We start from the raw sequence: 21,699 nt of genomic DNA, 5'->3' as shown, positions 1-21,699 counted from the left end.
AGGCACTGGTGACTGATGTCTGTCATCCTGCCAACTGAGGAGACTTAGATGGCAGGATCACAGTTGGAAGCCAGCAGGAGCAGGAAAAGTCCCTGAGATTCTTATCTCCAATTAAGCAGTAAAAAGCTGGAAGTGGAGGTGTGGCACAAGTATTGAGCACCAGCCTTGAGTGATAAAGCAAAACTGAGAATATGAGGTCCTAAATTCAAGCTCCAGTGCCAGCAAAAGAGAAACAATGTTGCTGATGTGGGAGATTCATTTACACTGGAAAGCAAGTTCCCAAAAGCAATAGCATGGGTTAAGGCAGGGAGAGCTAGAGAACTAACTTAAGTCTAAAACAAGACTTTACAAGAAGTACAAACAGCAGGACAAATGATGAACCAATGCAACAATGATACTTACTAGACACTATGTTAGAAATGAACTATGCAACTTGGGAGGGGGGAGTAGGAAGGAGTAAAGGGGAGAAAATGAGGGAGGGGTAACTGTTTAAAAAAGAAATGTACCCATTACCTTACTTACGTAACTGTAACCCCTCTCTTCCTCACCTTTACAAAAAGACATTAAAAAAAAAACCCTTTGTGCCTTAGTCACAAACAGAAGATAACAGTTAAGCCATCAAGCAACTGAAGATGAAAAGTGAAGGTCATACTAACAACTAAAGAATGTTAATCAGTTGGGGGGGAGAGGGAGGTGGTCATCAAGAAGTCTCTTCTTTAGTCTGTATTATGACTACAAACCAGAGAAACAACTGCAACTACACACATTAAAAAATGAAAATAAAAAAAGTAATAAGCACTGAACACTTTCCCAGTGCACAGTAGTGCTAAATGCTTCCTATGTTTTAAAGCATCTACTCCTACAACCTACTTGGCAGGTGAATGTTATTATGTAAGTATTACAAGTGAGGGAGCAAAGGCACAAAGAGATTAAGTAATTGTCCATTGTGATATTAAAGGGAAGAATTGAAATTAATATTGGAAAACTATTAAATATGTCACTACAAAGACTGACTGAAAGTGATTTCTATTAAAAATAAATTCCATCATTTCTTCAATTTAAATTAGCAACCCCTGGCCAGATGCTGGTGACTCAGGCCTGTAATCCTAAACTTCCCAGGAGACTGATATCTAAGGATTGTGATTCAAAGCTAGCCCAGGCAAGAAAGTCCATGATACCCTTAGCTCCAATTAACCACTAGAAAACCAGAAGTGGAGCTGTGGCTAAAAGTGGTAGAACACTAGCCTTGATCAGAGAAGCTCAGGGAGAGTGCCCAGGCCCTGTGTTCAAGCCTCATCACACAAAAACACACACAAAAGCCAACTCCAGCGAAGGGGAAACATCAGGGGTGGGGAATTCTAATGCCTGTGACTGTTTTTGTTACACACAAAGTCTAATTTCCTTCAACAACATCTTTTAAACTCCAGTGCCAATGGCTCACACCTGTAACGCTAACTACTCAGGAGGCTAAGATCTGAGCATTCTGGTTTGAATCCAGCCTCAGTAGATAAATCTGGGATACTTTTACCTCCCCTTAACTGCAAAAACCAGAAGCGGAAGTGTGGTTCAAGTGGTAGAGTGCCAGCCTTGAGCAGAGTGAATCAAGAGCATAAAGGTCTTACTCCAAGCCCAAGTACAACAAAATAAGTAAATACATAAGTAAGCAGATCTTTTTAACTTTGTATAACGTAAGAATTAGTATTATGTGGAAAATGAACTGTGCAACTAGTGGGCAGACAGGAGGCAGAAGCTGGGGGAAAGCAAAGGAAGGGGTAACACTGTCCAAAACGTACTCATTACTGCCTTATGAAATGGTAACCCTTCTGCGCAACAATAAAAATATTTTAAAAGAATTTGTACCATGAAGTCACTGTCTTCTTAGTTGTGAGACAAAGGTGACAAAAAGGAAAAAAAACAAAAAACCTCACAACTTCCATTTGTATTTGTAATTTCGTTCCTATTTCCTCTTATCAGAGCTGGAATACATTAACTCCAAGACAGCCATCCACAAATTTAGGTAAATAACTATAAATCCCTCAGTGAAGAAGCCACACGTATCAAGCTACGTAAATGAACACACACCAACTTCAACAGGGAAACCGTACTTGTCACTGTATCTTTGCTCCTGAAAGTCAGTCTTGCAACATTACAACCTATTTTACGTGGTCTTCCGTCCCCAAGGGCATTAAAGTCTAAATGTAAAAGTTACAAGATATTGCCAGTCTGTAATCCTACTTGCTCGGGGGGGGGGGGGGGGGGGGGGGGGGGGGGGGGGGGGGGGGGGGGGGGGCTGAGCTCGGAGGATCGCGATGCAAAGCCAGCTGGGGCAGGGGAAGTCCGTGAGACTCAGATCTCAGAGCCAGAAGTGGAGCTGTGGCTCAAGCGGTGGAGCGCAGCAAGAAAGCTAAGGAACACAGCGCCTAGGCCCTGGGTTCAAGCCCCAGCACCGGCACGCACGCACGCGCACACTCACACGCGGCCCCCCTCCCCCCGCAGCCTCGGACTCGGCGCTCCCGCGGCGTCTCCGCGGCCCAGGGCCCGGCCGGGACCGGGGTCTTCCTCGCCAGCCGAGCGCGGCGCTTCCACACGGCGGTGTCCGTCCGAGGCCACACGCCAGTCAGACACCTGGGGGGACCGGCACGGCACCGGGCGACGGAGGAAGACCCGAACACCTCCGGGGACGAGTGGGCCAGAGACCCGGGGCCGGGCCGGGCCCGCGCTGCCGGGACCGCGCTGCCGGGACCGCGCTGCCGGCCCCGCCGGGAGTCGCCCGGCGAAGGCGGGCCGCGCTCTCCTCAGTCCGCCGCCGCTCCGGGACGCGGTGGGGACGGGAAGGCCAGCTAGGCCCCTGCGCCGCCACTCCCCGCCCCAGAAGCTCGGGAAAGACGGGGACAGCGCCCTCGCAGGGGCTCGGGTCCCCCTACCTTATGGTGCGGCCCGAGCAGACCGCCATGTTTCAGAGAAGCCCGGGTCGCCAGGGCTCCCATGTACCTGGAAATCTCGCGAGAATGCAGAGACTGTCACGGAGAGGAGGAGTGGGTCCCGCGATATTTTCTGTACTGATGTAAGAGTTACTGAGCCGGAGGCGGGGCCCATAGTTTTTAAGTGGGCGTGGTCAGTGGGGGTAGGGCGTGGCCTGCGGTGGAAGGGCGTGGCCTGCGGTGGAAGGGCGTGGCCTGCGGCAGTGAAGTTTCGACTGCGGGTCGGGAGTCTCACACTGGTGCTGGATGTAAAAATTTCCCTCCTGGTGACAATAAGCAGGGGAAAAAAAACATGAAATGAAGCTCAGTTCCCCACACTGGTGAGAGTTTGGGGCACAAAATGCCACCAGGCCACCTGAGGAGCTGAGCACCTCCATCCCTGCGTGGGCTGGACGCAAGTGGCTCTCACCTGTAATCCTAGCTAGGCTTGAGGCTGAGATCTGAGGAGCATGGTGTTTAAGCCAGCCCAGACAGGAAAGGTCATGGGACTTTTATCTCTAATAAAACCACCGCAAAAAGGCAGAACGTGAAGCTGTGGCTCAAGTGGTAGAGTGCCAGCCTTAATTTCAAAAATAAAAACTCAAGAACATGAAGCACTGAATTCAAGCCACAGTGCTGGTGTGTACACACACACACACACACACACACACACACACACACACGGCACTGGACTCCAAGAAGTAAGAGGAACAGAAAGTTTCCTTGTGTATTTTTTGTTGTTGTTGTTACTGGAATCTGAGCTTGGGGCCTCACTCTTGCTAGACTGGCATGATATCACCAAGCCACACTTTTAGTCTTGTTTTTCAATGGTTATTTTTAGGATCAAATGTCCCAGGCACTTCCTTGAGCCAAGTTCTACCTACTTTGGCTTCCAGTTATTTCTGGGATCACAGGCATACACTACAGAGATGAGCTTCCATCCATGCAGATGGAGTCTTATAGACTTTTCTGCCTAAAACCCCACTCCTCCCAGGTATGTACCTGCACAGGATGGCAGGTACATACCATAACAGTGCCCGTTTGTGGGTGAGAAGGGAATCTCAAAAATATATCTGCAGCTAGGTGTCTGTGGCTCACACCTGTAATCCTATGTACTCAGGAGGCTGAGATGATGAGGATTGCAATTCAAAGCCAGCCCAGGCAGGAAAGTCTGTGAAAATCTTATCTCTGTAAAAATTTTATCTCCAATAAACACCAGAAAACCAGAAGTGGCACTGTAGCTCAAGTGGTGGAATGCAAGCCTTGAGCTGAAGAACTGAGGGACAGCACCCAGGCCCAGAGTTCAAGCCCCACAACCAACAACAACAACAACAAAAATCTGTCTGGAAGTCAGGCACTGGTGGCTGACAGCTATAATCCTAGATATCCAATCTAAGGATCATGGTTCAAAGCCAGACCAGGCAGAAAAGTCTATGAGACTTTTGTCTCCAATGAACCCACCCCCAAACCAGAAAGGTAGCTCTGGCTAAAAGTGGTAGAGCGCCCAAGCCCCGAGTTCAACCCCCCACTGTTGACAATAAAAGAAAAAAGAAAAACTCCCTGGGCAGGCCTCTAACTGTGATGTTTGATTCTCAAATTCCCAAGTAGTTAGGGTTACAAAAATGAGCTACGGGCAGCTGACTTCATGTTTTCTTAATATAAGGTACGTACTGCTAAGTGTATAAGGTCCTTAGAGAATCAGAAAAGGGGTGAAGGTGGTGGGCAAGACCAGACTGAAGAGAAAGAAGATGGTGTAGAAGACCAATTGTGAATGTTGGAAGGAAGATCCCTGGAGGCTGCATACTGCATGATTCCATCACACAGCACTCTCAAAAGGAAAAGACTGCAGGAACTGACAGCAGACTGCTCATGGCTCGAGGAGCTGAGGGCGGGGACTGACACGCAGGGGCACACTGGGCCTGGCTGGGGACTGAAGCGTCCCATGTTCTGACCTGCCTCCTGCACGGAGCCGCCAAGGTGGAGCGTGGTAAAGGCACATGGCACATTGGGTAACTGCATTAGTGCACAAGGCATTGGCGAATCTGCAGCAATCCCCACATAAGCACTTCTGAATATTGTTATCTTTTAGTGCATGTGCAAAGAACCTTGAATTCGACATGTCAGTTTATGAGTGCGATGCATCTTGACCAATGTCACCCCTTCCATCATTCCCCCTCCACTCCCAAACCCACCCTTCCTCAAGTTACCTGCTTCCACTTTCACCTGTGTGCATTGAAGATTATGCTCGCTCACCCTTCTTCGCTCCACTAGCCTGTTCCCCATCAGCCCAGTTACAAAACACACTTTAGCTTCCTGGTATTCATTTTGGTAAACTGTTCGTTGTTCAAGGGAGTTACACCATTGGAATCTTCCCCTGTATAATAGTTTACTCTATTTGTTTTGTAAATATGTCCATGAGCCTCCAAATAAGAACCTTAAATACACAGAGACAGCAGGATCAGGAGGGGAGATGTAGACAGCACCTGCGCAGACACAAGGAAGGTACCTGGAGACACAAAACCCAGAGAAAGCAAGGCTCTAATGGTTAGCTGAGATCTAGCAAAGTACAGTGTCCAGTGGGCAGAGAGCTGGACAAGTTCTATGAAATGGTTCTGTCCACTCTGAAACTCCCTCCCCTTGATGTGCTGCAGCTTCAGGGGTTGGCTGAGTGGGGCTTGTCTGCACCCCGCTTTGATCTCGGTGGCAGGGAAGAATTTCAGGATGCAGTTCCCAGTACCTCTCATCTAACCACAGTGCACCCTTTCCCTCTGCCAGCTGAGCCCCCTTCTGCTGTCCCATTGCTCACTCTGTGTATCTAGGGAACTTCCAAGTGCAAGGTTTTATGATTATAACGTGAATTCATAAGCTTCAATTGCTGTGTGAGCAATCCACTCAGGGTCAGGTGCCCTGTGTTGACAATGGACCCCACGGGCTGTTTTCCTCCATGGGTTCACTACGCAGCCCTGCTTAGAGCTATCTGCACTGATATGAAATCAACCCAGGGAAATCTGAGGTACAGCCAAGACTAAGAAGCACTGCTTGACAGGATCTGGTGACTTTGGATACAAAATCCAAGGAAGCAAACATGAACTACTGAGCCACCAATGGGGACACAGGAAAAAGGCAGGCGCAGGGAGGTGAGGCTTCCGGCAAAGGAATAGGCGAAGGACGCCACAGCCTCTCCAGAGTGCACAGAAAACCCCGGGAGGAACAAGGGGCTCTACTATAGCCTCTGCACGAGAATTTCATGCTGATGTTCACCTGTGCTGAGGAACTGAGTGGACAGGGTGCTGTGTTTCCTTCTCCACCAAAAATAACACTGAGCTGGGCACTGGTGACTGACACCTGTAATCCTGCTGCTCATGAGGTTGAGATCTGAGGATATCAACTCAAAGCCAGCCTGGGCAGATAAATCCAAGAGACTCTTCTCTCCAATGGACCAGCAAAAAACAGCAGTAGACCTTTTGCTCAAGTGGTAGAGTGCCAGTCTGCAGCAAAAGAACTGAGAGCATGAACTCCTGAGTACAAGTGCCAGTATCAGCACATTGACTAATGAACTAAGTCATTAATTAATTAGTTAACTATTTCATACTGAAGCCTAAGAATGTTAACTAAAATGCCCAATATTGTAGGAACAATTCTCCCCAAACTTTTATAATAGGATCAATATAAAACAAACCCTCAAAAATAAACATTTAATTATGCAAGTTCAGGAATTTGAACATTTTATGCTTCAAATCTGGTGTGCAGAGGAGGCTCATAATGACATCAAAAGTATCTCAAGGGGCTGGGGGTTTAGCTCAGCAGAAGAGCATCTGCCTGGTGAGCACAAGGCCCTGAGTTCAGTCCTCAGCTCTGAGGGGGAAAAAAAAGCTATAAAAGACCAAAAAAAAAAAAAAAAGGCAACTGCAAAAGTATCTCAAGTAAAGTGAATACACAGTTAAAAGTGAATTGGAAACCATACCTAGCCTTTCATCAGTTAAAAATACATTACAAACAGTGTGCAGGTACTGAATGAAACCAGGCTGGTAGACCAAATTCCCAAACGCTACAAGTCCCATGTTTGACCCAGCAGCTCAGATAAAAACACTTGGTGGCATGAAACCTAGTGACATAGGAAAGGAAGGAGAGGGCCAGCTGCTCCATGAGGTCATTCTCACCACCAGGCCTCACATTGGGAGGAGACATGAGGATCACTGCCAAGGACACTGTGGAAGTCCACTTCCATGGGCACCATCATCCCTCCCACCTGGAGGTGGGGGCATTCTCATCTCCTGGAGACCAGGCGGGCCTTGAAACTGCTGTGACCAATAGAAAGGGATAGATCCATGCTTGCCCTTCTGAGTGAAGCCTGTAAAATTTGGCGGTTTCTTCTTTTGTTCTTGGCCAAGGGTCAGGCCCTAAAGAAGTTTGTGAGACTACTGAATGGGGGGCAGGGGGGGCAGAAAGGGAGGGTGTGGTGGAGGTGCTGCTGCTGAGTACCAGACATAGGAGCAATGTCTTCTAGAACCTTCCAGCACAGCCAGAGTGGCCAGCCACAGCCTGAGAGTGACTCCACATGACACCATGTGGAGCCACCCGCCACAGCCCCAAAGCCACTGAGTAGTCTGTCTTTTTCTTTCCTTTCTTTCTTTCGTTCTTTTTCTTTCTCTTTCCCTTCCTTCCTTCTTTTCTTCCTCTTTTCTTTCTTTCTTCTTCCCTCCCTCTTTCTTTCCTTCCTTCCTTCTTTCCATCCATCCATCCTCTCCCCCTACCCTGCTTGTCTTTCCATTGGTCCCAAGGACAAGGGCACTGTCCCTGAACCTTTTTCTCTCAAGGCTAGTGCTCTACCACTTGAGCCACAGCTTCATTAATGGCTTTTTTAGTGCATAATTGAATCTCATATACTTTTGCTTTTCTTGCTTCAAATCACAATCCTCAGACCTCAGCCTCCTGAGAAGCTAGGATTACAGGTTTGAGCCAACGGCAGCCAGCAACAGGTCTTCAAGTTTGGCAGTGGCTTGTTCCATACCAGAAATAATTGAAGTACTTTCTGGGGACAAGACATGGTAGATGCTGGGGTTGGGGTGGGGGAAGATATGGAACTAAGAAGGCTTCCTGCCCCCAATGAGATTAGGCCCCAACTCCCAAAAGTCTCTCTCTCTCTCTCTCTCACACACACACACACACACACACACACACAGAGTCAGCATTAGAACAGGAGTACAGAGATGATGCCATATAAATGTGTGTGTATTGGCAGTAATGGGATTTGATCTTTTTAGATCAACTCTCTGTTTCTAGATAAGCTCTCTGTTGCTGAATCATCTGGTCCCTTTTGCAATGATTCTGAGATAGTATCTCTGTTTCTGCCCAGGCCTGCACATAGACATAGCTCTCCTAGTTCAGACTTTCTGCTAGGTTGAAGAGTGGTCCTCACCGGGCCCAGCTCCATGTTTTGAGAGTCTCCTGGAATTTCTTCCAGGATTGAACTATAAGGTGATTGATTCACCTGATCTCAACCTCAAGAACAGCTAGGATTACAGGTGTGAGCGATGGGACCTAAGATTCAGGTAAAGAAAATGGTGGGGTTAGCATGGTCACAGAATGAAGTCTTTAGGAACCAGGCCCAAACTCCAGGAGTCCCTAGTCAGATCCAGCCACTTGCCCCTTATGGCAAATGAGGAGACGCGGTGAAGGGTAGGAAAAGGATACTAATTAAATGGCAGACATGAAAAGTCTTTATTTCAGTACATCTTCAGAATAGTATGGAATATTGGCGTTTCCCTCCGCATCCATGTCCTCAGGCCTGGGCTGTGTCTAGGGGCGCTGGGGTCGGCAGCACAGGGCGATCTAGGGCTGGCCTGACACCGACTGGCCGGTCACTCGGTGTGGCGCGGATCCGGGTGGCTGGGGGGACGCCCTGCGCACTCTGCAAGGGGGAGCACGGACCTGCAGATGAAAATCCAAAGGCTGCGGGGCAGCGCGGGGGACGCGGAGGAGGACCTGCTGGCGGCCCCGGGGTCCCAAGCCCAAGAGTGCCCGGGGCATGGGGCCAGGACACCTGCTGCGAGCCCAGCCGCGTGGGCCTCGCCGCGTGGAGCCCCGGCCGGGAACGCGCGGGGCCTGGACCCTCCGGAGCCTTGCTGCCCCTCAAAGGTGGCTGCTTCCCACAATGCCCTAGGTGTCCATTCAACCTAGAAAATGACCGAAAGTGCATAGATGAGTTCAAGACTCAGCACTGGCATATGTGTGCACCTGTGTGCATGCATACCCCCCCCCCCCACACACACACAGAGCTGGACAAGTACAGCTGCTTGGAGAACATTTAGTTCATCCTTTTGTATATCAGAATCTTATCTAAAATAACCCCAAACCCATGATGCGTAGCCTTGAAGATAAGATGTGGATTCTAGGCAGTCCTCACTCTGTGCAGCGTGGCATTGGTGCCATGCTAATGACAACTTGGTATAGTGGCCAAGAATACAAAGTACTTGAGTTCCATGTTCTCAACTTGCTGTGTCACTGGGGGCAAGTTCTTGAGTGCTTTTGTGAGTTGGTTTCCTTCCATTTTAAAGGCAAATAACAAGCCTGTAATCCTAGGTACTCAGAAGATTGAGATCTGATGATCTCAATTTGAATCTCAATACAGACTAATTGGAAAGACTGTTAACTCCAATTAACCATGAAAAAGCTGGAAGTGGAGGTACGGTTCAAATTGTAAAGTGCTAGCCGTGAGTGAACAAGTCAAGGGACAGTGTGTAGGCCCTGAGTTCATGTTCCAGTACCAACACACACACACACACACACACACACACATAGAACTATGTAACTAGCCTCCATAAAGTTCTAATCACTAAAATAATTCCAAATTAAAATCAGGCCTCAATTAGGTAATATAAATTAGACCAATTCTTATACATAGTCTGTGCTTCTATGGGGGAATCCCAGCCCCTGGAGAACTCTACTACTGCCTTCTCCCTTCCAAAGAAACCGCCAGGTGTCCTTGCCCTTCAGCATCATGTCCTTCTGCTGGATGGATGCATTCTAGTCTGGTTGGTTCTCCTTAAAATTATGTGACCCAGGATGATGGCAAAATAACAACAGTTACAGGCAACAAACCATCAGACTGCAGAGACTCAGGATGTGGCTAGCAGTGCCAGTGTGTGTCAATGAAATGCCAGCACTGGCTCTGTCACCACACTGCCCTGGGAGGACCTTTGCCATTTCCTTCTTTACAGTCAAGAGTCAGAGAATCAATTCACATCTCTGAAATTATTTCACTCAACCTTTCTCTTTTTGTCCAGTGCTAATACAGTGGCCTGGACAGGGTTTGTGACATTTTTTGCTCATGATTGGCTCTATCACTGGAGCCACAGCTCTACTTCCAGCTTCTCACTGGTTAACTGCAGATGAGTCTCAAGGACTCTGCAGCCTACGTGGTTTTGACTAGGCCCCATGGATCTCAGCCCCAAGGAGTTAGGATTACAGGCGTGAGCCACTAGTGCCCATGCCATCATATCATGTGTTAGAAGTTTTGGTTCTTTACAGCCAAGTTAAAAGCAAAACATTCAAATGGTTATAAAGATCTGCTTTACAAAAGTCATCACCACCTATTAGAGTTGCCAGTCTGGCAGTATTCATCCACTTCCCTGCCCAGGAAGTAACACCTGAATAGTTACATGTCAGGGCTTTTGAAAGGTTCAGTTTTTTCTAACTACAACTGGTGTGCAGAGGAACTGGGTGTAGGTGTGGGTGTGGCTCTGGAGGGAGGCACTCACCCTGACTGTGCTTCTGCATACAGTGGGACCTGACATCTCTCAGGAAGATGTTTAGAATTGTCCCATTTGCCTTGGGTTCCCCTGGAATAACAGCAATCACAGGTGAAATTGTGGCTTGTGGAGTGGCTGAAAAGCAGCTGCAGCAGTACTGTGAAATCCTGCCCCAAACGAGGCGCCACCTGTGAGCAACTTCAGAGTCTTACACCAAGGGCTGGTAAGCTCCAGAGGAAGTTCAAATTGAAGTGCTGGCAGCCATCTTTGTATTGCAGTGAACAACAGATGAATACATCCAGCACTGGGGAATGTAGCACAGTGGGAGGATGCTTGCAGAACACAGGGAGTTAGACCGCAGAACCACAAAAGTAAAAGAAGCAACAGCCCCAGTCCTAAAGAACCTGTAACAAATGCACCTCAGGATTCCTTAAAATGAAAGTTTCCTCCAAAAACTTTGCATCTTTCGTTTTTTATAGGCCATGTTCTGTGAATATTCTTAATAACCTACAATATCTGAATCATTACTTTTTGTGTGTCTTTGTCCTGGGGTTTGAGCTCAGGGCCTGGGCATTATCCCTAAGCCACAGTGCCACTTCCAGTTTTCTGGTGGTCTGTCTCATAGACTTTTCTGCCTGGGCTGGATTTGAACCACAATCCTCAGATCTCAGTCTCTTGAGTAGGTAGGATCACAGGCTTGAGCCATGAGCACCTGGCTCCTTTTTTTTTTGTTTTTGTGTCACTATTGAGGCTTGAACTTAAGACCTTATGCTCTTGGGTGGTTTTATCACTATTTCAGCAGGCCACTCCTCCACTTCTGCTGTTTTCTGGTTCAATGGAGATAAGAGTACTTTGGATTTGCCTACTCAGGTTGTCTTTAAATCTCAATCCTCAGATCTCAGGCTTCTGACAAGCTAGGATGGCAAGTGTGAGCCACCAGTGCCTGGCACATCTGAACAATTTCAAACCTCCTGGACAAATAATTCATACATTTAAAATAAGCTGTGAAATCATTCCCAGAACTTTTCTGTGGAAGGACATGTTAAGAAACTGGGATTTATGGGGAGTTTGATGACAAGACCTAGAGTTTGATTTGGGATGGAAGGACATCAGACAGAAGCAGAAGAGGAAAATCAGGTCTAAAAACCACAGAGAAAAATGTTAACAAGTGCTGCTCAGAGTAACACAGATTAGGGAAAAAATACATCGACACCTCAGATGTCCAGCCAGGTGGAAGCAATTCCTAACTGGACCTTAGCTATCGTCCTCGGCTGAGGAGATGTAGTGCCAAATGAAATTGCTGGTCTTCTTGCTTCAAAATTATTAAGAATTTCAGGCCAGCGCTAGTGGCTCACAACTGTAATCCTAGCCACTCAGAAGGCTGGAATCAGAAGGCTCTTAGTTTGAAGTCAGCTCCTGGTAGGAAAGTCCCTGAGACTCTTATGTCCAGTTAACCAGCAAAAAGCAAGGCTCAAGTATACAGCACAACCTGTGGGCTTAAAGTGGCCTCAGAGGCACTGATTTTAACCACCTGAAACCAAAAACAAATTATCAGCACACCATTTGACTACGCAAATGATGCTTCTGAGCACAGGATCAATGGTGATTACACACGTGAATCCAGGGAACCAGCCCCACACCTCCATTTCCGAAGGGCTCTCCATCACACACTGGGGTGAGGGGCAGAGGGTGGTGACTTGATGACCAGCCAGGCTCTCCATCTTTACTTGACATTCTGTGCTGTAAGGATCAAATTAAAACATGACAAGATACACTTCGTAATTTGAAAAATAGCATGTGATTTATTTTCCATCAGAACCATTTCAAGTATGGAAACAATTTCATTGGCCATGTTACAGTGAAGAAGAAAAATATTTGATCTAAAAAAGCAGTGCTTACTTTGAATGTTCAAGGAGTTGGTGTGGACAGACTGAGCAGTACAAAAAATAGAACAGGGAGGAGGGGAGAGGACCCCCAAGGCAATGCAGAACATCTCCTAAAGGCCATGTAACCCTTATCCCTCAACTTTTAGGATGCAACTGTCACTTAAATGATCAAAACAGATGCATACTCAGCCCTTCAGCAGTACTTTAGGTAAGCACTTCCAAAGGTAGGGTCCAATTACTTTTCTTTTATACCGATACCAGGGCTTGAACTCATGGCCTCACATTCTCACTTGGGTTATTGTCTCAAGGCTGGCACTTTGAGTCATAGGTCCACTTCCAACTTTTTTTTTTTTTGTCTGTTGTGGGGCTTGAACTCTGGGCCTGGGCACTTTCCCTCAGCTCTTCAGCTGAAGGCTGGCACTCTGCCACTTGAGCCACAGAACTACTTCTGAGTGGTTTATTGGTGATAAGAGTCTCCAAAGCCTGCCCAGGCGGGCTTTTAACCTCAATCCTTAGATCTCAGCCTCCTGAGTAGCTAGGATTATAGGCGTGAGCCACCAGTGCCTGGCCTACTTCCAACTTTTGACTTACAGACTTCTGCCCACCCTGGCTTTGAACCTCAATTTTCGTATCTTAACCTCCTGAGGAGCTAGGATTATAGTCATGAGTCACCAGCATACATTTTCAGCATACATTTTTGGCTAGAGAATATTCTGAAAAGTTGTATCCAGGTCCTCAATGTTGTTTAAGCAAGGATTCCCTATTTTATGATTTGGGAGCTAGTATTGATTTTATAATAAACAATGTAGTACATTTTTCAGGGGCCTTAGGAATATAAAAGCAACATTTCACAAGAGGAAAGCACTTGAAGATGTTGAGTACATTTATGGTATGCAACACTGAGACACTATCAGATACAGAAGGTCACAGAGGCAATATATACAATATTGGATAACTGATGCACAAAAAAACTGATGCATGCTAATTCAAATTCTGTCATCATTTGCATTTAAAACAGACCCTCCACATCTCTTTACAAAGCAGTTTTCTCACTCATTTCGACTTGCCTTGTCTCCAAAAATAACAGAGAGAAAATACTTCTTGATATCATACACAAGCATAAGTGTCTTTGTCTACCATGGCCTACACAGGTGAGATTTTTTTGGCCTTCAGCCAACTGCATCTATAGAACACCTGAGTCAGCACAACGGACAGCACCACCTGCAGTGTTTTTTATTTTGTGTGTGTGTCTGTGTTTGTGTGTACGCAGGTACTGGGGCTCGAACTCAGGACCTCGTATTCTTCCTTAGCTTTAATGCTCAAGGCTGATGCTATACTATTTGAGCCACATCTACGCTTCTGGCTTTTTGGTCATTAACTGGAGATAAAAGGCTTTCCTGATAAGTTGGATTCAGTCTCGATTATAGACATGAGTCACCAGCAACTTTAAGATGGTTTTGATTTTTATAATGATGACAAATTTGAGCCAGGTCTTCAAATTTAATTCCATTAACTAGAGCAGGAAAATTATCAATACAATTATTTTGAAGAATACTTAAAGCTTAAATTTGTCATTTAGATTTATATTTTTGATGATTTGTTTCGAAAGCTGCTATGAAAACCACTATGTACAAGAGAAGAAAGTGTTTATGTATATATATATTTATATATTAAATATTTTATAAGTTATAAAATAAATAACTCTAAAAATAAATGTCAAACTGTAAGTTCATCTTTACCTTCCTTATATTTTAAATATAAATACATCTTTTCAAAATTATGAGTTACATATTTTTCCCATCATTTTGGGAATATTCTCCATGAAATCTCCAAAATTACCAATGCAGACATTCTGCATTTCAGTCACTTAGGTTGTAATCGTGGAATTCTCAGATCTGACAAGAGAAATAGAGTTCTTTCCATCTACTTAAGAGTCTATGGAGATTTTTGTATGCACTGTAAAGATTCCTCACTGGTTAAATATATTTTTCCAAAAATAATCTCATGATGTCTTGACATTAAGATAATAAAGTAGAAGGTCTCTCTCAGTTAACATCAATATTTTCTACATAGAATATTCTATTTTTTCTCCACCAAAATAAGAATATATTTTAAGGTAGGAACATATATGATTTGAAATGCACTTTTGTAATTTTAGAGTATAACTTCTCCTCTAGTAATACTTAGAATAAAATTAACATGATTTTAAACATTTTCACAAAGAATTAGGAGTATCAAGTTCCTTCATTTTCCTGTAGGGATAAAGACATCCACATACAGTTCTAGAAGGTTCCCTTTTGATATGTAAGTTAACGAAACAAAATAACAAAAAAACAAACCTTGCATCAAAGGGAATTTCATTACTGCTCAAAAGTCCTTCAGTAATAACCTTTGGAGGATATTAGATAAAGCTCACTGAACAATTGCCCTTTCCCATGCATATTTTGGAAGGTTCTACAAAGTTCTTAGCTCCTCGATGAAGATGTCCCCATGAACTCCCACTCTCCACTGGCTGATCCTAGAGGATTTTTTTTCTGTTTGAAATATCTTATCCCAACTGGAAGAGGTGCTCTGCCTTTATAGCATTTCGAGTTTGCATGAGCATTTGTGAATTTGTTTAAATGAAGAACTGAAATTAGAGCTCTAGTCAGAAAGAATGCACAGGAACACATGAAGGGAAGTTGGGAGGGAAACCAACCAACCACCTGTAAGATGCGTACTTGCTGATTTCCTTCCTCTCCAGGCCTTGCTGCCAATTCTTCACCTCTGCCCTTTCTCAGGGGTTGCAAGTCCTCCAGCAGGGTCAGCAGTGAATGTCATGCTGGAAGTGAGAGCCAGGGGGCAGGGTACCAGTGTAGCGTGGGGTATGGAGTGGGCCTGCAGCCTTCGGCTGCTCCAATCGTCTGTGCTGGCCTGGACAGCAAGGGAGAGCAGGTGCCAGGGGGTTATGTGTGGTCCTTTCCTCTAACCTTTTGCAATCGTTTCTCTAGGCGATGCAATTTGTGGAGATTTTCCTTCAGCAGTTTGCTGTCTGGAACCAGCTGTAAGGCTCTCTCGTAATAAGCTCTTGCAGACACATAGTTTCCCTGAAGGAAAAGAAGAACAATTTGACTCTGAGTCTCAGAATCCCTGAGAGGATGGGGAGATGGGGACCTGGCCCCCTGCCCTGTAATTTCACCCCAGCTTGGTGCTTAGGGAGAATTGATTTGTTTGAAATACCAGATCATCTGGAGAATGTGAAAGGCCAAGTCATACCATTAGGGATATAGCAAAGAAACAGAACTCAGTTCTAGGAATGCAGAGATGAGGCCAAGAGTTCAGGGCTCCAAGAGCTGAGCGCTGCCCTTTGAACGCTAATGGGAGACAGGGCCGAAAATGAGAAGGGGAGGGGACTAACTTCAAAATCTATGATTATGATCTTCTTAGTGGTAGGAATTAGTCTAATCTTCAAATCAAAAGCAATCTTAAAGAGTTGACCTGGAAATGGCTTTTGATTTGCCCACTCCCCAAGGTAAATGTGCCAGCAGGGTCGGATGCTGGTAGCTCACACCTGGAGTTCCAGGAAGCTGAGATCTGAGGATCAAAGTTCCCAGTCAGGCTGGGCAAATAAATCTGATAAAGAGTCCTTTATCTCCAATTAAACAGCAAAGATCCAGAAGTAGAGGTGTGGCTCAAATGTAGAGCATCAGCCTTGAGGGAAAATGGCAAATGAGAAGGCAGGGGCCTGAATTCAATTCAGTAACAGAACACAAACATAAAAGAATCCCAGATCCTTCAGCAGGCACCAGTGGCTCCTGCCTACAATCTTTGCTACTTGGGCTAAGATGTAAGGATCTCTCTCGGTCCAGAGCCAGCTCAGGAAGAACAGTCTGTGAGGCTCTTATCTCCAACTGACCAGCAAAGTGTGAAAAATGGAACTGTTGCTCAAGTGGTAGAGCACCAGCTTTGGGCAAACAAAGCTGAGAGAACTCAAATCCTGAGATCAAGCACTAGTATGAGCACAAAAAAGGAAAAGAAGAAAGCAGAAAAGAAGACAGCCAGGGCTCCAGGCCATGTGGGAGCTGGCACTGCTCCTACCTGCATGTGCTGGATACCCCCCATGTTCATCCAGGCCTGCGCTTGATCTGGATTCAATTCCACGGCTGCTTGGTAGCTCTAAAGAAATCAATATTTCCACGTTAGGAAAGGAGAGCCTGCACTTAACCCAGGGAGAGTGCAGAAACACCTACCACCCACATCTTCTGATTGGGGTTTGTATGCCTGTACAGGGGCTCCAACTCAAAGCCTTGTACTCCTGCTTGACTTTTTCACTCAAGGCAGGCACTCTACCACTTCAGTCAGAGCCTCAACTTCTGGTTTTTTGGTGCTTAATTGGAGATAAGAGCCTCATGGACGTTTCTGCCTGGGCTAGTTTAGAACTACGATTCTGAGATTTCAGCCTGCGAGATAGCTAAGACTACAGGTGCGAGCCATGGGCTTTATTTCTGTTTTTTCAAAGATGATGACTGCCATTGTGGACTTAGAAGGTATGCAAGCTCCCTGCTGGGAATCAAGTGATTTCTGTAATAACAATGCATTTCCTACAGACCTTGCTCCACCTGTAAGAAAATTGCTCTTTTGGGCATGCTACGGTATAAGTGGAGTTGGGAAGAAAATGTCTTTTTCAAAATCATAAAATCTGAAGGCAAAAGTAGAGAGCATTATAAAGCAGGTGCTTAGCATGCATGAGGCCATGGGTTCAATCCTCAGCACTGAAAAAAATATAAATAAATACAGTTTAAAAAGAAAACCCAAATCATTGAATGTTTGCTTGTTTAGTTTAACCCTAGGGCGAATGCCCATTGTGTGTCTTACTAGGGGACAGTTGTTTTTCATAAGTCTCGCTTTGTTTCATTTTCTTTGGCCAGCTCGAGTTTAAGCTCGTGGTCTCTCGCATGCCTATCTTCCTGGCTCAATTGATGCTCTACTACTTCAGCTACACCTCTAGTGCTTGAGCTCAGGCTTGTGTTCTCTCAGCTTTTTTGCTCAAAGCTGGTGCTCTGCCACTGCCAACAGTTCCATTTTTCACATTTTGCTGGTCAGTTGGAGATAAGAGCCTCACAGACTGTTCTGGTGCTGGCTTTTTGCTGATTGGTTATGGTGGGGGGAGGGTTATGGTGGGGGGGAGGGTCTTCAGACATTTGTGTCTAGGCTTACCCTCCTGATTTCAGCCTCCTGAGTAGCTAGGATTACAGGTGTGAGCCACTGATTCTGAAAATAATACTTCAATAACTTCTCACTGGCTTATTTCCCCACACAATGATCTGACATTTTATTTTCTAGCATAATATATTTAGTGTAATTTTATAACATCAGCAATTTTAACTTGTGGTTTTATCAGATACCAGGATAGATGGTGGCATTTCTATGTCTGTATTGATTTTATCCCAAACCTGTAGTTAGTAAATGTGAAACTGGGTCCTGACCGCCTATATCTCTAATTGCAGCTGATCAAGACACTGAGGTATGAAGGTCACAGTTCAAAACCAGCTCTGGTAAACAAATCTGATAGACTCTTTATCTCCAATTAACCATGAAGAAGCTAGAAGTGGACCTGTGGCTAAAGTGTTAGAGCACTACCCTTGATCAAAAGAGCCAAGCAAGAACACAGGCCCTGAGTTCAAGACCCAGCACCTGTGTGCGTGCACACACAAAGATTATGAAGTCTTCATTTGAATCAACAAATGGACTGGCATCATTTTAAGAGTCTTACCTCATATGCTTTGTCAAGAAAGTTCTGCTCTCTCAGCTGGTTTCCTTTGGTGAAGAACAGTTCAGACAGCACTTTGGGGTCCTTTGGTTTCAGCTGCAGAGCCTGGTTGATTGCACTGAGTGCCTGCAGAGGGCGCATATGGAGACCTGACCAACAGTTTCATCAAGAAAGCCTAGCATAGATGAGGAGATTCAATCTGCTCCTTCACATATATTAGCTGGGTGAACCACATTCGTCATGCCCTCTGATTTCCTCATACAGCATTAATGACCCTGGTGAAGCCATTTCTTCTCCTGTTCATAGGCCAGTCCCTACCGCTCTCTTTCAATGCACCAACATCTTGTTTTTCTTCTAAGCCCCAAAGCTTTTCCAAAGATTCTTTCTCAAGGCTAGTACTCAACCACTTGAGCCATGCCCCCAGTCCTGCATTTTGCTAGTTAATTGGAAATAAGAGTCAGTGAGCTCTTCTCAGGCTGGCTTTGAGCCATGTTCCTCCAGAGTTGCTAGTATTGCAGGCATGAGCCACTGGCACTAGTTTGAAAACCACTATGTGGTTTTCGAAGTAGAGAAAATCCTGGTGATGATAACATGGATCTACCTTATGGGATCATGACAGGTCTCCATACAGAATCAGTCAGAAGATAAAGCCAATGAACACCAGCCTTTCGGGAATTAGCCTAACACAAAGACGATGGCAAGAGGGCTCTGGAGTTAAGGGGCATCTGTGCAAAGTTGCTAAGATTCAACATGCCACCTAATGAAGTCGCCCTCCTTGGCCTGTTACTCAGCTGGAGACCCACGCATGCCCACAGCACGACTCGCAATCTGGGGTCCCACACGTACACATCTCCTCCTCAGGCCCAGCTTGGTCTCTACCTTGTCATGGTGTTCCTGCTTGCTGTAAATGGCAGACAGGAGGCGATAGCATTCCAGGCACCCCGCCTCCTCTGCCACCATGTGACTCATAATCTGTTCTGCTTCTTCCATCTGCTCCATCACTGCCAGAACCTGTGCCTGCAAAACCACGGGGCTTTCATGTCTCAGGGTGCCTTCCTTTGCTTGCTTGGTTGCTGAATGATTTCTAGTGCTGGGACTTGAATTTAGGGCCTCACACTTACTCCCCTTCCTTTCTAGGCTGGCGCTCTACCACTTGAGCCACACCTGCAGTCAAGCCAAAAGAGCTGCTTATTTTGGAAGAGAGTCTCAAAGTCTCTTCTGGCTAGTACTGGAACCTCAATCCTCTAGATCTCAGTCTCCTGAGTAGGTCCAATTACAGGCATAAGCTTACATCTTTCTTTGTATATTAAGGCCAGTGACTGGCAGGAATGCCAACATTAATCCAGTGAAATGGCTTTTGCTTCTTCAGAAAAAAAAATGACTAAGCTGGGCACCAGAGGTTCACACCTGTACTACTAGCTACTCTGGAGGCTGAGATCTGAGGATCACAGTTTGAAGCCAAAGTCCATGAGACTCTTATCTCCAATAAACTACATAGAAAAAGCCAGAAGTAGCACTGTGGCAGTGGTAGAGGGTGTGCCTTAAGCACAGGGTCAGAGCCCAAGCCCAGAGTTCAAGCCCCAGGATAGTCAAAAAAAAGAAAAAAAGGAATATAGACAGACTAGTGCAAAACCTAATCTCCTATCATTTTAACAGAATATTGTAATAAGAAGGCTAGTGTGATTTGCTGCAGATCTAAAAAAAGAAGTGAAATTTCAAATATTGAAGTAAAATTATTATTGATACCAAAGTTGATGTGTGTGTGTGTGTGTGTGTGTGTATACTGGTGCTCATACTCAGGGACTCACACTCCTGGGTGACTTTTCTGCTCAAGAATGGTGCTCTACTGCTTGAGACACAACTCTACTTCCAACTTTTTGCTGATTAATTGAAGGAAATAATCTCTTGGACGTTTCTGCCTTGGTTAGTTTTGAACCAGCTCCAGAATATTTAGCATTACAGGCATGTTATCAGCACTCAGCTGATGTTGGTTTTTCTGACTTTGACAACACCCTGTAGCATGCTACACAATTTCCTCCTTCTTCAGAGCTACGTGCTGAATATTTAGACATCAGGGGAAATTATGCCTATATGTAATTCTCACATGGTCCAGAAAAAATTACCCCATGTACTAAGAGGCATTACTTATAGACAGTTACAAATAAACACGTGAACATGTATACATATACATACTTGCTTAGATGTGGTGACAAACAAAATAACAATAATTAGGGCCAAAGATTTAGCTCACTGATAGAGCAGTTGCCTAACTTGTGAAGGCCCTGGGTTTAATCTCTAGCACTGCAAGAAATGCAAAAGCCAACTCAAGAGGTTTGAGGATTGTGGTTTGAAAACAGTCTAGGCAGAAATGATTTTGAGGCTCCATCTCCAGTTGACCAGCAAAAGTCAGGTTAGAGGTATGGCTCAACTGGTAGAACACTAGCCTTGAGCAAAAAGTCAAATGAGTGTAAGGACCAGAGTTCAATTCCCAGCACTGGCAACAAAGAAGGGAAGAAAAGAAGTAAAGAAAGAAGGAGGGAAGAAGGGAAGGAAGGAAGGAGGGAAGGAGGGAAGGAGGGAAGGAGGGAAGGAGGGAAGGAAGGAAAGCAGGCAGGCAGGCAGGCAGGCAGGCAGGCAGAGGGAAAGCAAGGAAGGAAGGAGAAAATGGAAGAAAGGAAAGTGGGAGGGAGACAAAAAAAGACAGAGATACTGACTTGAAACTAATCTAAGTGCTGTGGGTGTGTGGTGTCTGGGGTGGCCGCACCTGGTTAGGAATATGGACAGCATGGACATCACTAGCGCCATCCCTGCAGCTCTGCACCTGGTGGTACAGCGCCTGTGTGCATGTGGTACTTTCCCCAGCACCCCCTCCTCGCCTGCCCCTCACCAGTGCCAGGCGGAGCTCCTTCTGCGAAGGCTGTAGTGCTGCGGCTTCCCTGTAAATGTGTAGCGCCTCCTTGAGCCGGCCGGTGTTGTAGTAGAGTGCTCCCAGGGGGGACAGGACCTCGGCAGTGCGTGCTACCTGCAGGGCTCTGAGTTGGGGAAAATGGAAAGTGTTACTGTTTCCTATGAGACACATTTCCAGAAGCAGATTGAGGAAGGACTTCCAGCCTTTAAGACGCTGCTTCAACTCTTTTTTGGGGTGCTGGTACTGGGAATTGAACTCAGGCCTTGTGCTCTTGCTTGGCTTTTTATTCAAGGTTGCCACTCTACTAGTTGATCTACACCTCCACTTCCAGCTTTTAGCAGATAAGAGTCTCCAAGACTTTCCTACTTGGGCTGGCACTGAACTTCGATTCTCAGAGCTTAGCCTTCTGAGCAGCTAGGATGACAGCGTGAACACAAGCAGCTGG

General features: G+C 45.8%; 1 protein-coding gene across 1 annotated transcript in view; it reads right to left on the bottom strand.

Moving 5' to 3' along the window:
* Positions 1 to 13,459: 13,459 nt before the first annotated feature.
* Tmtc1 (transmembrane O-mannosyltransferase targeting cadherins 1) overlaps positions 13,460 to 21,699 on the bottom strand; it is a 146,540-nt gene continuing 138,300 nt past the window's right edge. The window contains exons 16-20 of the mRNA XM_042677525.1: positions 21,234 to 21,378; positions 19,226 to 19,363; positions 18,350 to 18,472; positions 16,675 to 16,752; positions 13,460 to 15,683 (exon numbers count right to left, since the gene is read on the bottom strand). Coding sequence (XP_042533459.1) covers positions 15,543 to 15,683; positions 16,675 to 16,752; positions 18,350 to 18,472; positions 19,226 to 19,363; positions 21,234 to 21,378 — 625 coding nt within the window. The 3' untranslated portion in view covers positions 13,460 to 15,542. The remainder of the gene's footprint in view (positions 15,684 to 16,674; positions 16,753 to 18,349; positions 18,473 to 19,225; positions 19,364 to 21,233; positions 21,379 to 21,699) is intronic.

This window comes from Dipodomys spectabilis, unplaced genomic scaffold, assembly GCF_019054845.1.
Source record: "Dipodomys spectabilis isolate Male_0828 unplaced genomic scaffold, ASM1905484v1 ptg000039l, whole genome shotgun sequence".
In the NCBI taxonomy this organism is placed as follows: Eukaryota; Metazoa; Chordata; class Mammalia; order Rodentia; family Heteromyidae; genus Dipodomys; species Dipodomys spectabilis.
This window is presented reverse-complemented; position numbering and strand designations above follow the sequence as displayed.